This window comes from Dermatophagoides farinae, chromosome 3, assembly GCF_024713945.1.
Source record: "Dermatophagoides farinae isolate YC_2012a chromosome 3, ASM2471394v1, whole genome shotgun sequence".
Taxonomy (NCBI): domain Eukaryota; kingdom Metazoa; phylum Arthropoda; class Arachnida; order Sarcoptiformes; family Pyroglyphidae; genus Dermatophagoides; species Dermatophagoides farinae.
Window position 1 is genome coordinate 3,734,480 of NC_134679.1, and position 16,374 is coordinate 3,750,853.

The 16,374-nt window shown below is 31.9% G+C and overlaps 7 protein-coding genes across 8 annotated transcripts; 3 read left to right on the forward strand and 4 right to left on the reverse strand.

Annotated features, from left to right (window-relative positions):
• Nucleotides 1–53: 53 nt before the first annotated feature.
• LOC124494792 (pyrroline-5-carboxylate reductase 1, mitochondrial) lies at nucleotides 54–1,636 on the reverse strand. The gene is made up of 5 exons (XM_047058060.2): nucleotides 1,393–1,636; nucleotides 935–1,327; nucleotides 783–877; nucleotides 669–717; nucleotides 54–612 (listed from the first exon to the last, which is right to left on the reverse strand). The coding sequence occupies exons 1-5, from the start codon at nucleotides 1,528–1,530 to the stop codon at nucleotides 484–486; spliced, it is 804 nt and encodes a 267-aa protein (XP_046914016.2). The 5' UTR covers nucleotides 1,531–1,636; the 3' UTR covers nucleotides 54–483.
• LOC124494793 (esterase CBG03338) lies at nucleotides 1,563–3,075 on the forward strand. The gene is made up of 6 exons (XM_047058062.2): nucleotides 1,563–1,644; nucleotides 1,877–2,106; nucleotides 2,173–2,266; nucleotides 2,340–2,521; nucleotides 2,581–2,659; nucleotides 2,723–3,075. The coding sequence occupies exons 2-6, from the start codon at nucleotides 2,083–2,085 to the stop codon at nucleotides 3,013–3,015; spliced, it is 672 nt and encodes a 223-aa protein (XP_046914018.1). The 5' UTR covers nucleotides 1,563–1,644; nucleotides 1,877–2,082; the 3' UTR covers nucleotides 3,016–3,075.
• On the reverse strand, nucleotides 3,006–9,192 carry Rgl (Ral guanine nucleotide dissociation stimulator-like). Of its 2 annotated transcripts, XM_075729709.1 has the most exons (11): nucleotides 8,318–9,192; nucleotides 7,819–8,254; nucleotides 6,596–7,516; nucleotides 4,630–5,391; nucleotides 4,349–4,426; nucleotides 4,148–4,278; nucleotides 4,003–4,078; nucleotides 3,769–3,947; nucleotides 3,579–3,669; nucleotides 3,261–3,520; nucleotides 3,006–3,201 (listed from the first exon to the last, which is right to left on the reverse strand). In XM_075729709.1, the coding sequence occupies exons 3-11, from the start codon at nucleotides 7,094–7,096 to the stop codon at nucleotides 3,147–3,149; spliced, it is 2,133 nt and encodes a 710-aa protein (XP_075585824.1). In that variant the 5' UTR covers nucleotides 7,097–7,516; nucleotides 7,819–8,254; nucleotides 8,318–9,192; the 3' UTR covers nucleotides 3,006–3,146. The 2 variants fall into 2 exon arrangements, with proteins under 2 accessions (XP_075585824.1, XP_046914010.2); XM_047058054.2 differs by having other exon boundaries at nucleotides 6,596–7,345; nucleotides 7,819–9,192.
• A 148-nt stretch (nucleotides 9,193–9,340) lies between these two features.
• Nucleotides 9,341–12,828, forward strand: LOC124494504 (sodium/potassium/calcium exchanger 5). The gene is made up of 5 exons (XM_047057682.2): nucleotides 9,341–10,950; nucleotides 11,020–11,134; nucleotides 11,200–11,500; nucleotides 11,569–12,287; nucleotides 12,352–12,828. The coding sequence occupies exons 1-5, from the start codon at nucleotides 10,429–10,431 to the stop codon at nucleotides 12,768–12,770; spliced, it is 2,076 nt and encodes a 691-aa protein (XP_046913638.2). The 5' UTR covers nucleotides 9,341–10,428; the 3' UTR covers nucleotides 12,771–12,828.
• On the reverse strand, nucleotides 12,795–13,518 carry LOC124494507 (uncharacterized). The gene has a single exon (XM_047057685.2). It carries the CDS (start codon nucleotides 13,516–13,518, stop codon nucleotides 12,817–12,819), a length of 702 nt encoding a protein of 233 aa, XP_046913641.2. The 3' UTR covers nucleotides 12,795–12,816.
• Nucleotides 12,795–14,586, reverse strand: LOC124494506 (uncharacterized). Its single transcript, XM_047057684.2, has 2 exons — nucleotides 13,982–14,586; nucleotides 12,795–13,920 (listed from the first exon to the last, which is right to left on the reverse strand). The coding sequence occupies exons 1-2, from the start codon at nucleotides 14,516–14,518 to the stop codon at nucleotides 13,639–13,641; spliced, it is 819 nt and encodes a 272-aa protein (XP_046913640.2). The 5' UTR covers nucleotides 14,519–14,586; the 3' UTR covers nucleotides 12,795–13,638.
• A 103-nt stretch (nucleotides 14,587–14,689) lies between these two features.
• Nucleotides 14,690–16,183, forward strand: LOC124494505 (uncharacterized). The gene has a single exon (XM_047057683.2). The coding sequence runs from the start codon at nucleotides 14,754–14,756 to the stop codon at nucleotides 16,059–16,061; it is 1,308 nt and encodes a 435-aa protein (XP_046913639.2). The 5' UTR covers nucleotides 14,690–14,753; the 3' UTR covers nucleotides 16,062–16,183.
• Nucleotides 16,184–16,374: the final 191 nt, after the last annotated feature.

Here is a 16,374-nt window from a genome sequence, read left to right on the forward strand (position 1 = left end):
ATTTTCATCATCAAGCTTCTCATTCGAAATATAAATTTCAAATCTAAAGATAATTTTCTATTCGATTATTTTATTTTATTTTATTTTGTAAATATTCATCATGGAACAAGTTGACAAAATCTTTTGTAAACAAATTTAAAATTTTTAGACTGTTGTTGAACCACTTCTTGACTACGAATTGACGAAATACAAGAAAAAAACAGCATTGCTTTTTCTTTCGATGACGTCCACAAGTAAATTTAATCGCCAAAAAAAAAGATCAAGATTATTTATTATGTAATATTTTTGATTTAATAATTAAAATAAATGGCTCCTTTGTTTGCTTACTTGTCTTTGTGTATGTGTGTGTGTGTGTGTGTGAATATATATTATTGTTGATAATCGTATCAGTTTTGCAAAGTATGCAAAAATAAAATTGTCTGATCGATCAATCTAAGTACATTTTGTTAGTCATTATTTATATAATTGATTTATTAACCAAAATTATTGTTCATCTTTTCGTGCTACTTCTGTGGCTACACCAACAGCATCCATAAGTACTGTTCGGAAACCATTCTTTTCCAAACTATACATGGCATTAATCGTACAGCCAGATGGTGAACATACATCATCCTTGTCGATAAAAATTTAATATCAATGATGATTTTCGATAAATCAATATGACTTACCTTTAATCCAGCTGGATGTTTTTTTGTTTCCAAAACCATTTTAGCTGCACTATAAATTTGAGCCATTGTTTTTTATCGATTAGATTTGATTAAAAAAAAAAAAAATTTTATTACCCAATCAAAGTATGAGCAGCCAGATTGTAGGAAAGTTCACGAGACAATCCTTGCAGTACACCAGCATCAGCCAATGCCTCCAAAAACATATAAGTCTATGATCAAAAGATAATTTGAGAATTGAGCGATTAAACACTATAGTCTTGACTTACGTAAGCAGGTCCAGAGCCACTCAGAGCCGTGCATGCATCGATCAAATTTTCTGGTACCTGGTCACAAATACCAACGCTTTCAAACAATTTTTTTACTACATCTCCATCGGATTTCTGTGCATTACGTCCTAATGAAAATACGCTTGCACCTTCTTTGATTAATACTGGGGTGTTTGGCATCACTCGAACCACTTTGGATTGTTCCGGTAATAATTTTTCAATCGAATTCGATTTAATGCCAGCAGCAATCGAAATCATCAGATGCTTAGGTGTGACAAAACTACTAATGTCAGCCAATACTTGAGGTACAATCGGTGGTTTTACAGCTAAAATCACTATGTCCGAATGTTTGAGCACATCTTTGTTCTCATATGTAGTACGGCAGCCAATGTCCTGGCCATGCACAAACAAATAAACCGATGTGATTTTATTCGAAATTTTGGATTCATTTTACTTACACGAGTTTTATAATGATTTGTATAATCCTCTTTTGGAGCACTTGCCAATATACTTTCAACACGACATATTCCGGCACTGGTGAAACCCTTAATCAAAGCCTGAGCAATTTTGCCTGATCCAATAAAACCGATCAACATTTTTTTTAGCGTATCTAATGTTCTAGCGTTGAATAAACACAAACTTTCAAGAAAATCTAATTGAAATCAAATCAACAAAACAATATTGACCGGAATGTTTCGTTTTTTCAAATTGTAAGTTGTCTATATATATATGTGTGTGTATGTGTGTATGTGTTAATGTTTGATAAGCAAATATTTTACTTTCCAACAAGACATTTGCAATCAAATCACATTCAATGATTTGATTTTTATCACAAAATAAAAACTTGTATTTCCACTCTGCTTCTTCGTACATTATTATATTGACAGTTGATCTTCAGGTTACGATAAAAAAAACATCTTTTCAATCATTTTAAATGAACAGAAATCTAATATGGGCTAATAATAATATGGACAGCCTTATGATTGCTTTATAACGGCATTTTTTTTATATTGACGCGCGCTATTAAAAATTCAAATTCATATTTTATCGTATACGTATACTTTGAACACGATGACTACACGTGCATCAATCAACTGAAACAATGTGTGAAACTGTTTTTTATTTTTGTTTTCCAACAAATCATTCATATGTCCGATAAAAATTGTCTCAAAGTAAGTGTTTTTCATTGGAATTTTAAAAAATTTCATTCTTTCTGATTTATTGTTCCTGTTGAAAAGATTTTATGCCTTCATGGATACAGGCAAAATTCACAATCATTCAAGGCTAAATCGGGAGGATTTCGTAAAGTTCTCAAAAATCATTTCGAGTTTGGTAAGTTTTTAAGAACATGTGTTATCTTTTTTTTTTGTTCATGATGTGAATTTTAATTTTATTTTTTTTCAAGTCATCATCGATGCGCCACATCAAATACCATTAGGTGAACAAAATCCCAACAATGAACAAGATTGTCTAAGCTGGTGGTTTTCTGGTGAAAATCCCGATTATTTTAGTTCTAAACACTTATCCAATTATGTTAAAGGGTATGATGAATCGATGAAGAAAATATGTGATTCTTTTGAAAAAATGGTCAGTTTTTAATCGAAATCTCTATCGCAAATCCTAATGATTATTCATTTTGAAAATAGGGACCATTTGATGGTCTATTGGGATTCAGTCAAGGGGCATCATTGGTTGCTTTAATATGTATTCTCAAACATTTTAATGGTAAATGATTCAATTTTTTAAAAATTTTTATAATTTCTAAGCCGATTGTATAAATGCAACCAGAATTTCCATACGATTTTAAATTTGTTATCTTATGTTCTGGATTCAAAAGTCTGACATCAAGTCATGTGGCCATGTTTGATAGATTAGCAGATCAAAAGATACGTATTCCCTCGTTACATATAATCGGTGAAAATGATCAAGTGGTGGATCACGATCGTTCTGAATCGTTAGCAAACGATTATTTTTATTGTCCATTCATAATCAAACATGCGGGTGGTCACACCATTCCATCACAAACATCATTTCGACCACAATACCTGAATTTTCTTGATAAACTCAATGATTTTAGTTAGCTTTAGATTTATTGAAAAATAACAGAAAATAATAAAAAAAACGATTACAAAAAAACATAATATGTGTGACTTAGACTTTGTTTGTGACAAGTGTGATTTTCTTAATAAAATTTTTTTTTTGCTGTTGGTGATCATTTTTTGCCATTCTTCGTTGCTGGGCTTTCAATTCCAAGGGATATCTGATAGCTGATAGAGAAACAAAAGGTTATTTATTTGCCATTAAGATATACATTTCTTATTATTACCATTCACGATCACTGGGTAGATCGGATTCGTTGAGCTGGAACCAATTTCGAAAAATCCTTGCCACACGAGGTATAGATGGTACCGATTGTGATCGTAATGACAGATAATGATTGAGGCTATAGATTTGATGCTGATAGTTTTGTTGTTGCTGTTGTTGTAGGGCGGCGATTGCATTCTTTTGTAATAAATGCATTTGCATAAGAATTTCATATTGTTTAGCGCATTTTTCAAAATTGATCAATTTTTTGCCCTTTTCAATCTACAAAACAAAACAAGAAAAGGTTATTTTCAAATAACTATTCGGTTGAATAATTTACCTTAATATAATTGTCATATCGTGTGTTGATCATGGTTATATCGGTCAAAAATGTTCCCAGATATGGCACTGTACCGAATGAATCTTCGAGACTGAATGAACGAATTTTTTTTTATGAATTTTGATGATAATGATGAATTGTAATAATGATTGATTAATGATAACTATAATCAAAATAAAACCACACAAACCTGACTTTGGATGTGCCCTCAATGAATAATTGTGTATGACGCAACATAGTCTGATTATTCACATCGTCGACAATCGAAGACATATTTTGAAAAGTTGTCATTGAATTGCGAGACAATCTATTCCAGACAGTTGTTTTCAATCGATATATGGATTCATTAGTCAAACCGGCTATGATGGCCTATGTAAATGAATTGATATAGACTATCAATCACGATCACAATAAACAAACTTACTTTTAATGAATTAAAATTTCTCATTTTTCTAAGTTGTTGTGCTATCTCGATCCAATGTACTGTGACGAGATGAGGTCTACACAAGTGGTTATATTTATTTATCAGAGTATTATGATGCAAATTAGTTTAAGTGGGCAATACTTACGTTGAATGTTGCAGGATAGTGATGATCACATGTCGAGATAATAGGTTAAAATTGCGAATCATTGTTTCGATTTTTGTTTTAGTTCTTACACTTGACAATAATGTATATGGTTTTAATGCTAAAAAATTTTCCTATTTAAAACAGGAAAAAATAATAAAATTTAGCGAACGAATACTCATCATGATGATTTGCATCACAAACCAGATCGATGGCGGTCAATTGCTGAGCTACGAATTTGGCGTCCAATTCAATGATAGATGATGATTTATTTACCGATTTCTTTAGATCGACAACAACAACGAAAACAACAAAAACGATTAGATCAGAAATTCTATTTTTAGACTATTGCTACAAATAGGTTAAGAATCGATTTTGAAAAACAATGTAGACGAGTAACTGGAGAGTTAAAATCCACTATCGGACAACACGATAGGATTCAATTTCGATTCATTTTAAATAATAATAAAAAAAGGAACACTTACATGTATGGAAGAATAAGGATGATGATTGAGTGTGGATGAATTGAATGTATTCTCTTTTTTCATATCAAGCAAATGAAGGCAATGTTTTTTCACCTCTTCATCGATATGTCGCATGGAAATCAATTGATCGGCTAAAGTTAATGGCGAGAATCTTGATAATGATGATGATGATGTTGATGATTGGGATGAATCGGTGGATACATTGTTTGATGTGGATGACAATGATAGACTTGTTGCCGTGTAGCTAACGAGATTCGATGACAATGATGACGAAGATGCGTATTCACTACACAATGAAGATTGATCATCATGGATTTGATTGCCATGATCAGGACTACAGGTGTGATCATCTATGTAATTCGTATTCGGATTGGTCATCGATGGTTGACATGGAGTCCAGAAGTCTTCGGGATAATTGTTGAGCCAATAGAATAGAATAAAATTGAATTGTTTCGAACTAGCAAACGGTTTTTGTCTGATGATCTCGGTAAATAATTGCCATGGATAGCAGAATTGCCGATAAGTTGCGAATAATACATGCATTACATGGGCAACGTTATTCCTTTCCTCTATCAAATCGCTTGATTCCAGCTGGGATTCTTCATCACTATCGCTATGATCGCTGTGATGATGATGTTGACTAGATTTCGAATGATTATGATGCTGTTGTTGATATTCAGTTTGTAGTAGAATGTATTGAACTAAGTGTTCCAAAGTGGCAGCTTTGATCTGTCGTAATTGTCTTGTTTCCCATTGTAAACTCTATACATATTAGAGTTATGTGACAAAAAAAACACATTTCGAAAAATAAAAAGAAAAAAAAATCAATACAGCCATCAAAGCAATAAGTGCAATTATTTTTTAGAAAAAGTTTTTTCTCATTTTAAAATTTAAACAAACGGAAGTCGTAAATTTGAAATTTTCAACAAGCTGTTAACTATTTGCTATGGTTTCATTCTCAAGACAGATGAGTTTGTGTGAATGTTTATGTTCGGGAAATGATCACATTTTTTTTCTTGGCAATTAAAATAAACTTTTGAATAGCTCGTTATCGGATGTTTAGTTAAGGTGAATGTAGTTAAAAAAAAAGTTGGCAAATGATGATGATGATGACTACATCATCATAGTTATAGTGCGGTCATATAATGTTAACTTAAAAAACCATTTATAATGGTATATGGTAAAAATTACAATGGATCAAACAATTACGTGATCCATATGGATCGTTTTTTTCAATCATAGGTAAACCTACTGATCAATTGGAGAACCGTGCCAACATAACTTGTTTCTTATAATAACAGGATTGATTTGATTAATAAAATTGCTAAAAATAGCATTTTTGTTCGATGATGATTATTTTTCTTTTCTCTCTTTTTTTCTCTGTGATAAGTGTATCCATTCTTATCAACCATCATCACCACCACAAAAAAAAATAACCGAGCAGACCAAAAATTAAAAATAAAATAAAATAACTGTGGTGAATTGATGGGTTCAATTGAAATATGAATGACGTTTAGGACAAGCATATTTAAACTGTACATTGTTATTTAACATCAAAAAAGCCCTTTGGGCGCTTTATTGCTTTAAAATCATCGATATATGATATTAATAGCTATCCATATTGATTATTTTTATTACCTGAGAATATTCATCTGTATAATGCCGTCGCTGCTAATGCTAAAAGACTCATCTAAACACTTTCATCTTAGCTTCTGACCGATTATTTTTATTTATAATCATAGATACACACATAATATACTATTCGAACGTTAATGCAAATAGAAGACATTCAGGTCAGAGAGAAAAAAAATAAATAAACAACATTCAGAAAAAAAACTGGATCATCAAATAAATTATTTTCTAAATTCAAATCTCGGCCAATCGATTTGGATGGTGTTAATAATGACAGTTTTCATCATTAAACTAAATAAAACATTACCATTCAAAATATTTTTAAAAAAATTACCTGTTGATCTTCTTGTTGTTGTTGATGATGATTCCATTTATTGCCACCATTCTTTTTTATTTCTTGTTGTTCTTTAGTTGATGACGAATAATCCACCTGATCACAACGGGTGATGAAATTATCATTTTTTAACTTTTGTTGTTTATTAAGAACATTATTGAAAGTATAGGTTATCTTTTTCAGATATACGTTGTAGATTGAATCTTCATTAATTTCTTCAGTCATATGTCGCCGTAAACGAGATTGATGATCATTATTCATAATCTGTGGACCACCATTTGTTGAATCGATCGAAGATTGGGCCATCACTGATTTTTGGTCGGAATGGTCATTATTATTACCGTTCGATTTTGTTATTATCATCGAACCAAGATGATTATTTTGTGTTATGATTCGATTATTTTTTTCGTGGTTGTTGTTCGCGTTGGTGGTGGCCATGTTATTGTTATTGTTAGCCGAATATGCAGTGGCCGCCAAAGATATTGTTGGTGTTGGCATCATGGTCGTTGTGTTTCTTTCGTTATTATAATGATCATTGAGCTTTTGTTGTTTTGATCGTGGTTGTGTTTATTTGAGTTGAAACACATCTCTACGACGGTATATCACAACAAAAACACACAGACACACACATAATTACAAACACACAGTTTCTTGACTGATCGAGATGGGTATTGTTTGAGGTAGGTAGACAATACAAACATTTACTTCCTATTACTCACCCAGATACAACTATCGTTGTCAGGGATCGGTCTGTTTGAATATTTGTATAAGATAAAATTAGAGCACAGATATATTGTAAGCAGAATCAAATGATGGAACATTCATTGTAAAACAATTTGAAACAATAATCTTGTCATATACGATGCTCATAAAACATGATGATGAAATGCGTGTGTGTGTGTTGTGTGTATGTCTGTGTTGCTGCAATGACTCGTATATCGTGTTAACGATGTTCATAATGATGATGATGATGATGGATCAATGTAGCAATCTAACAAAAACCTTGAGACTAAATGAAAACACTAACTGATCCTTCAAAGATCTGATTCAAGCTAAAAGTGAACTTTTTTCTACTACTCTATTATATTGTTATGTTTTTCTCTTTTTCTCGCCTCGTGCGAATCTATTTCTCTTCTTGCATGGATTGATATTCGATTCGATCATCATCATCATCATCATCAACATTATGCAGCATTCATTCATTCACTCATTCGTTGACTCACCTGTTGAGCTCTATAGAGAGTGGTGGTTGTTTTGAGCCTTGACAGCTATCAATGTTTTAAATTATTCGCCGATATAATAAAAAGGTTGTTCGGGTTTAATAAAACAACAAATAGTACACTTGGCCGAACGGGCAACAACAATTTATATAATCGGTTATTTGTTTTTAAATAATCACAATCACAAGATGGCGCCATATTGAAAATTTAAAATCAATAAATATACTTCTGATTATAATCAATTTTGCTGCATTTTTGAAATATTTTTCATTTCGAATAATAATTTAATTTAATTCAATCTTGATTGATCTTTGAAATGGCAACATTTTTTTAATAGATAGAATGAATGAATTGTTTCATTGTAGAACATGTTGAACATTTATCCGCCCTTAATAATAATAATTAAAGTAGCTGAATGTATGTCTGTTTCAGTATATCTCTAATCGACAAGTTGAAATTATTAAATCAAAACAAAATAATTGCCAACATCTTTTGTACACACATTTCATAGATATCAGTATTGTTTCATTGGTCCAAATGATGAATGATGATGGTGAAATGTAAAAAAAGAAAAAAAAAGACAATTCAATTGTTGTCGGGCCACTAGAATGAAAAAAAAGTCAGTCGTTTCGTCGTTTGTCCGAAATGTAATGAACAAGGTGGCTAAAAGCTTCAGATTATTTCAGAAAGATTAACTGTGAAAAAGAATAGAATGAAACTCAGTTTCTTTTCTCTCTCTCTCTCTCTCTCTCTCTCTCTCTCTCTCTCTCTCTCTCTCTCTCTCTTCAAGTTGAACAGCTTTGAAAAAACTTGAAACTTGTTTGTACTTGAAGAAGAAGAAAAAAAAACGATGCAAGTGTGTACATCTATTACAAATGCATCCATTAATATATGTATTGTGTGTTTTATTACATTTCCGTATATTTTTTTCCGACGTGAATTATGAATTTTTTCATTTTTTTTAAAGTTTTGTTTTTTTTTGTTCTTTGGTAAAAACTTTTATTTTTTTTCTCAAATTACAATTATATTCAAACAAACATCTAATCGAATGATTGGTCAAGTTTTGTTGTGTTGATGAATTATCGCCAATGGAAAAAAAATATTGTATCTTTCACTTGAATACGATTGATTACAAACATGGATCCATTTCATCAAAATAAATAATCAAATTGACGTTACCACGTCATACACTACAAAGTGTTTAAATATATTGATGATGATCAACAATATTGTCACGTGGATTGTTGTTGGAAGCAAAAAAAAATTTTTTCCTTCCACCACTACTATTAACAAGCAGGGTTTCTCAACACATATATTTATCTCTCTTTTTTTTCTCGATTTATCCATATAGGATCTTTATCCAACAAATATCAATCAATCAAATAAACATTATGAATGATTTTTATACATTAAAAAACAAACAAACATGAACATTGATGTTTAATGGAATTTTACACTTTTTTTCTGATAGATAAGATAATGGAAATGTTAAAGCAATACAATGATGACATTGATTTGACATTGTCAACCATCGTTGTAGTCGAATCATTTACAAATGATGAGTATATGGGGTCAATTGATTGCCATCCATTGTTTGAATCGATCAATCGCTCTCTCTCTCTCCTAAACTTCCATTTTTTCAATTTAAATGATGATTAATATCATCATTATCCACATAGTAAAAAAAAGAGTAGCGATTGATAGAAAATGATATTGATGCGATTTACAATTGATACATGATGCATGACTATGAATCTGTGGATTTATGTGAACAAAAAAAAACAAATATCAACGACAACGAAGGTCAGCAGGATAAATTCATTTTTGCCTATTGTACTCTTTCTCATCTTTTAAACTTTGTACTTTTTTCAATAATCTCATCACATCTGATCGGCACACGACAATGTATGATCGCGAGCCAATTTCAAGGAAAAAAAATGTTGAACAACCATTTCATCTATCAATCATGATGGAACCAACTAATAATGTATCCACATAGCGGCATCATCATCAAAATCGATGCCATGCATATATGTGTGAGCTGTCAATCATTTTTGAGAGGGATTGAATTGTTTTGTTTTGATCATTCATTCAGAAGATAAAACAGAGCTTTGGATTCGATGGAAATTTTTCACATCAATTCAAATCACTGCATTTCACTGCCGTTTTGAAGAACATTGATATGACATGAAAAACACAAACATTTGATTTTAGAAATAACCACGGATCATCATCAGACCTAGGTGGCATGATCATCGAATCACGGAAATGGCATCCAAATTGGTTCGCAAAAAAAATTTTCATCATTTTAATGTCCAAGCGGAAAACGAACGATAAACGGTAATTCTTACAATATAAAATCTTATTGCCATCTAGTGGGCTTGAACTGTCCACTATTGTATGAGTGTATGATGAACATTAATAATGGAATACAATCATGATGAACGAACAGGCAATATATATAAGAAGTTTATTTTTTTACTGATTATTGCCATATCAGTTGCTGATATGTTCTTAAAATACATTCCGTGTTCATTTCATTTTCAGTATATATTGATTGGTAAATAACAGTATCGGATTTACTCTAACCAATTACAATTGGTATACCAAGTGATGGCCAAAGCCTTTAACGGTTGGCAAACAAAAGACCAACAGTTTTTGAACTATTCTTCTCAATTCCGTGCACCAATATTCAGAGTGATAATTATTGCTCTGCTTTTGTTGTTGCCATCGCCATTTTTCGTGAATCGATGTCCTGAATTGTCTACGGTGCAAGCATTACCCATTGGCTTGCAACTTGTTGATCATTTTATTGTCAATCAATTTAATTCGACCAGTGGATCGGTGAATCGATCGATCGTATCATCAAAAGAGGAATCGCAATTTATTAAGGAAACGCCTTCATCAAATGAAATTACAAATGTAATCCAAACACTTCTTTTGGCGCCGAATAACAATCATCGATTCGTCGTCAAATCGAATGATTCGATTCCATCAAAAGTGAACACCATAAATAACGACATTCATCATCATCATATCATTGCCGATAAAAGCAAAGAAAACACAAATTCGGTCATTCATAATTCATCACCAATAGTTGTTGGCAGCAATTTAAAAAAAGATGATAACTCAAAGGTAAATTTGATTCTCATTGATTCGTGATAAAGTATATTTTTTTTTATTTTCTTGGTCGATTTTAAAAAGGCTTTATTTATAATCGAAATTTTGCTAAGAATCGTCATATTCATTTATTGCTGCTTGGTTATTGGTTATCTTTGTGACGAATATTTTGTTCCTTCATTAAATAGCATCGGTCAAAGTACGTTCATTGATAATTTTATTGTTCTGTTATTTACAATTTTTAATTTTTTCATTTTTTTACAGCATTAAATTTACGAGACGACCTTATCGGTGCTATACTTATACCATTTGGTACATCTGGTCCTGAAATTTTCTCTTCTGCTATCGGTGTATTTTTCACCGAAAATGATATTGGTACTGGAGCCATCATTGGTAGCGGTGTATTTAATATATTGGCAATACCGGCAGCATCTGGCTTGGCTGCTGCATATTTCATTGGCCAATCGATCCGATTGGAACAAAGTGCCGTACTTCGTGACCTTACTTTCTATTTTATTTCAATTATTGTCCTGATATTGGCTATTAAAGACAACACTGTCGATTTGTAAGTTATTTTATTTCAATTTTATCAACGTTCATTCATTTACTTTTGATTATCATATGAATATATAGTATTGATTCATTACTATTCACGATATTATTCGTGGTATATATTGGTGTTATGTTCTACAGTGCTGCTAGTGGCCCTGATGAACAATCTGATAAGACAAAATCACAAAATCAGACACCAATTCAATCGGATGAAAAGTCGTTACAGATGCAACGGCAACCTATTGAAAAGGATCGAAAATATATACAAAATAACAATAATCAACAGCATCAAACATTGTTTCTCGGTGGTGGCCAACTTCCTAATCTAACAATCAATTTCGATCATAGTTCTAAAATTGAGAAATCGTCACTCTCGAAAAATGGCAAAAATAAGATCATGAAAGAGTACCTAAACAAATGTAATGAAATTGCAATGATTAACAAATTGCTGATTAAAGATAATCGAATAAGCAATCACAATCATCAACAATCTGATGGCAATGACAAATTCGATGATAAATTCATGTTTGAAATATTTATCGAAGACCTTATTCATCAACAACAGCAACAGAATGCGAAATTTACCAAATCAAAATCTGATTATGAAAAACTTGGCGATGAATGCGATGATAATGGTGTTGGATTTACTGATAATATTATACTTCGTATATTATTAATGCCATTCATATTGATATATTCAATTTCAATGCCAGCAAAATTGCCTGTAGTCACATTCTTTTTCTCTATTATTTGGTTATCACTTTTATCATATGTAACCGTATGGTCAATAAGCGGTCTAAGTATGTATTTTTATAATGATTTTTCATCATTCATTCAATCTATAACTTTGAAATTTTCTTATAGGTGATATGATCTCTATACCATCGACCATTTCGGGGATGACCATTTTAGCTGCTGGTTCTGCTGTACCTGATCTTGTAACATCGATTATTGTCATCAAAAAAACTGGCCAAGCTTCCATGGGAATATGTGCAGCTATAGCTTCAAATATTTTCGCTATTCTATTAGGTCTAGGTCTACCATGGGCCATACAATTCTCTTTGAATTGGATTAAAACTGGCAACTATCAGAAATCTTTGATTACATTACAGAGTAGTGCGTTGCCCTATACATCCATATTATTGTTGGTCATCGTTGCTCTTTTATATTTGACATTTCGACAATGCGATTGGAAAATATCTAAAAGATTTTCATTCATTTGTTTTCTACTTCATGTCATATTTGTGGTGTGCAGTATATTTCTAGAAATATCAATTAGCTGACAATTTATCTAATTACTAAAAATTTTAAAATAAAGTTTGACCGGTTTTATTTGTGAAATGATCTTCGGCCAGTTGTTGTATGCATTCTGTTTTTGTTCTCGTTCATACCGGATGTGGTCGGCGTTGTTGATTTATTACTTGATTTAAAGCCACTACATGATGCTGTTCTCGATTGAACTTTTGAAGCTGGATTAGTAGATTTTACTGCACTCGAACCAGAAATATAGGTAGTGTTAATTGAAGATTTTTTAGCAGACGAATGACCGAATATACTTGGTAAACCCTGATTACTTGATGTTGATTGTAGTCCTAGTTGACTGAAATTGCGGCCACTTTGGCCATTTTTCACTAACGATGAATGTTGATTCGATATCGCACTCGATCCAGAGACATATGTCGTGTTCAATGATTGCTGTTTAGACTGAAATGAAGAGCTTGCTGTTCCTGACCCGGAAACATATTGAGTATCAAGTTGATTTGCCTGCGACAATGCCACATCTACCATGTCGTCAACGGCATGAAATATTTTCGAACCAATAGTAGATTCAATTCCTTCTTCAAAATCGGTTGTCGTCGTATAAGATGTTGACGCCGAAGATTTCCCTTTACTTTGAGTTACAGATGAACAATACGAACAACTTTTGCCTGATTGTGAACCTGATGTTGAGCATGAACACGAACAGGACACATTGGTGCTGGTACCTTTTTTACTACCAGCACCGGAAATGTAATGAGAATTTCGTGACATTGAAACTTTCAGTTTGCTAACTTGCTATTATTTAGTGGAGCAATCATAAATACTTCCATTTCTCGTTTTAATTTGATTATTATGTAAGTAAATAATTGATTTACAGAACTTTGACACCCGCTAATGATTAACTGTTACCATGAGTGTATAGCAATGTTTTGTTCGATGATTCTTATATGTATTCTCATGTCGAACCGAAGCAGATGATGTACGACATTTGATTAAACATAACTCAAACAAATCAGTTATGGATGAAAAAAATATTTGCAATGATTCACGCATTTTCTTTTCTTCTTCATCGAAATCAGCATCGCCGTTAATCATTCGATTCAAGTGATCACGATTTTCAGGTGCCATACAACATGATACACAATGTTCGTAAATCTCACAACATCCGTTAGTCTGAATGTTGAACAAACATAATTTAAAAAATGTTTCAAAAATATTCAATTGTAGAACATACCTGACATGTATCACAAACAAATTTCTTTGTTTCAAAATGTAGATCATCACAACAACCATTGATGATTATATGTTGACGTTGACAAACATGACCACGATCATCAGTGATTAAAAGTTTTCCTTGTGCCGAATTGCGGCATTTAATTCGAGAAAAGATCTTGCTGTCACCATTGCCAACAACCAAATGTTTGGCTTTTGACGTGGAATTTCTCAAAGATTGATCAATGTTCAATGAAGGCCTATTAATTTGTTCATCATCTCCCAAATTCGAATTTGTTTCTTTCAATCGATGTTGACGACGTAAAGATGAAAATCCATCATCATTTATCTCACTATCACCACTATCTTGTCGTTCATAAGTAATTGTGGTTGAATGTTCTGAAATTGAGTTTTTATTCTTGCTATTCAACACTATAGCTAAATAAATGATTATAATGATGAACATTATGATCAATGAAAAGATCAAAATTCGTTTCATTCTCCAACACCGAAGTGTCCATATATTATGCATATAAAGCCAACATTCATTTAAAGACATATGAACTAGATTAATGATAAAAATTTCAAAAACGATTTAACAACATAATTAATACACCTGTGATGCACATAGTTTGTTTTCAATAAACAGAATGGAAACATATTGCAATCATAAACAATATAGATAGTCGAACATAGATGGCAGTGATAATTGTTTTGGATTCTTGACTCACATGCGTAAAGTTCAAGTGATTGCGTATGAAAATTAAGAATAAACTTCGAAATTAAATTTTAAAATGACCGATCTAACCAGGTATAATTATCATATGATTATGGAAGGTGATCAACCACATTGGTACAATATTGATCAATCAAGGATGACGCCAGATCAACGTGAACGATTCAAACGTTTGGAACGTGAACGACGTGCTCGTGAATTCATGCAATATTATCGTCAAACAATCATATCGAACTTGAAACCATTAGCACAAACTTTTTATGAATCTCAGTACTATCCAAAAAAACGTCGTACATTCGAACTTGCCGGTGTGAACACTTATCTTCACTCTAGATTTTGTTCTGTTGTCTCTAATCGTTCATTGGATAATGCATTTGACAATTGTAGACATCGAAGATTTTTTCATTTCAATCCTAAATCAACCGATTCTGGACCGAAAAATTCTCAACTAGTGGCCGTCTATAATAATCAAAATTTAATTCATATAAAACCTCAAATGAACATTACTATTCCTTATGATGATGATGATGAATATTTTTCATATCTGTTGAAGCCTTATTATGATCCTGTCACACAATTCAATACGATCAATTTAATTGAAACATATAAAGACGTATCAAGTTTTTCTAGGCATGATCTATACGAAATTATTGATGATAGATTAGTTTCAAAGTCGTCAAATCGTATTAGATTGGGCACAAATCCTTACACATGTTGTCATTGCACGATTGGACATCTGGTTCTGCAGGCAGCACATCCTAAAAATGCTTGTTGTATAGATTTTGAAAGCGATCCAAATTCCAACGATGATTGTGCTGTCATAGGTTATCCTGGTGGAATAATCGAATTTGTCAGTCTTAATTGGGCACGCAATGGTCGTCCAAAATGGAGAAATTCACATCAACCTCGAAAAAATTCAAGAATACTCGACATATGTAAACTAGACGAGAATCGAATGATTATATCCGCTACCAATCATTATCTAGCACAATATGACAAACGAATGTTTGGTCGCAAGGCTAAACCTGTCGTCGAATATGGAAAACATTACAACACTAGTCATTTTCATCAAATCAATATTGATCGAAAAAGAAATTTAATCATAAGCTCAGGTTCGGATGATATTGTCCGATTTTGGAACATTGATAATGGCCAATTATGTTATTGTTTAAATCTGAATGAAGCCGACTATTTTGGTACGAATAATGATTATCGTCTTCGACAAGCTTATTTTGCTAAAGATTTTTCTTTGTATGATGCAAGTATTCCTGATCGACAATCGCAACCAAAAATCAAAGGTGATACATTAATCATAGCCGATGGTGATCAAATAAAATTTCTGGCCAATGATATGCTGGAATTTTGAGTTATTAAATTTAAATTTTAATTTCGATTTTTTTTTATTTTGTTATATTAAATGTTAAATAATAACACTTGATAAAATTTGATTTAATTGAAAATTAAAATAACAAAAATAACTGGATTGAATATTTTTGGGAATTTCTATTTTTTTTTCTTGTATATGACTCGTGTGTTTAGTGTTAGATCTGTGTGAATGTTCGAATACTGATAAGCTTCCAAAATCGGTCACAGACCGATGAATTTCTCTGAATATATTTGAAATTCTTTTTTTTTTTTTTATTCAACAACAGTCAGTCAGCAACGCGTGTCACATTGAA

Excerpts from the sequence above, each read along its gene's own strand:
- Rgl (XM_075729709.1), bottom strand. The coding sequence starts at position 7,096 with ATGATGCCAACACCAACAATATCTTTGGCGGCCACTGCATATTCGGCT. Across the intron at positions 4,279-4,348 it reads AATTGACCGCCATCGATCTG|GAAAATTTTTTAGCATTAAA; the intron begins GTTTGTGATGCA and ends TGTTTTAAATAG. Across the intron at positions 3,202-3,260 it reads CTACCCAGTGATCGTGAATG|CTATCAGATATCCCTTGGAA; the intron begins GTAATAATAAGA and ends TTTCTCTATCAG.
- LOC124494506 (XM_047057684.2), bottom strand. The coding sequence starts at position 14,518 with ATGTCTTTAAATGAATGTTGGCTTTATATGCATAATATATGGACACTT. Across the intron at positions 13,921-13,981 it reads TTGTTTGTGATACATGTCAG|ACTAACGGATGTTGTGAGAT; the intron begins GTATGTTCTACA and ends TTCAACATTCAG.
- LOC124494507 (XM_047057685.2), bottom strand. The coding sequence starts at position 13,518 with ATGTCACGAAATTCTCATTACATTTCCGGTGCTGGTAGTAAAAAAGGT.
- LOC124494505 (XM_047057683.2), top strand. The coding sequence starts at position 14,754 with ATGACCGATCTAACCAGGTATAATTATCATATGATTATGGAAGGTGAT.
- LOC124494793 (XM_047058062.2), top strand. The coding sequence starts at position 2,083 with ATGTCCGATAAAAATTGTCTCAAA. Across the intron at positions 2,107-2,172 it reads CCGATAAAAATTGTCTCAAA|ATTTTATGCCTTCATGGATA; the intron begins GTAAGTGTTTTT and ends CCTGTTGAAAAG. Across the intron at positions 2,267-2,339 it reads CAAAAATCATTTCGAGTTTG|TCATCATCGATGCGCCACAT; the intron begins GTAAGTTTTTAA and ends TTTTTTTTCAAG.
- LOC124494792 (XM_047058060.2), bottom strand. The coding sequence starts at position 1,530 with ATGTTGATCGGTTTTATTGGATCAGGCAAAATTGCTCAGGCTTTGATT. Across the intron at positions 878-934 it reads GTGGCTCTGGACCTGCTTAC|ACTTATATGTTTTTGGAGGC; the intron begins GTAAGTCAAGAC and ends TTTTGATCATAG. Across the intron at positions 718-782 it reads GCTGCTCATACTTTGATTGG|TGCAGCTAAAATGGTTTTGG; the intron begins GTAATAAAATTT and ends TCAAATTTATAG.
- LOC124494504 (XM_047057682.2), top strand. The coding sequence starts at position 10,429 with ATGGCCAAAGCCTTTAACGGTTGGCAAACAAAAGACCAACAGTTTTTG. Across the intron at positions 10,951-11,019 it reads AAAAAGATGATAACTCAAAG|GCTTTATTTATAATCGAAAT; the intron begins GTAAATTTGATT and ends GATTTTAAAAAG. Across the intron at positions 11,501-11,568 it reads AAAGACAACACTGTCGATTT|TATTGATTCATTACTATTCA; the intron begins GTAAGTTATTTT and ends ATGAATATATAG.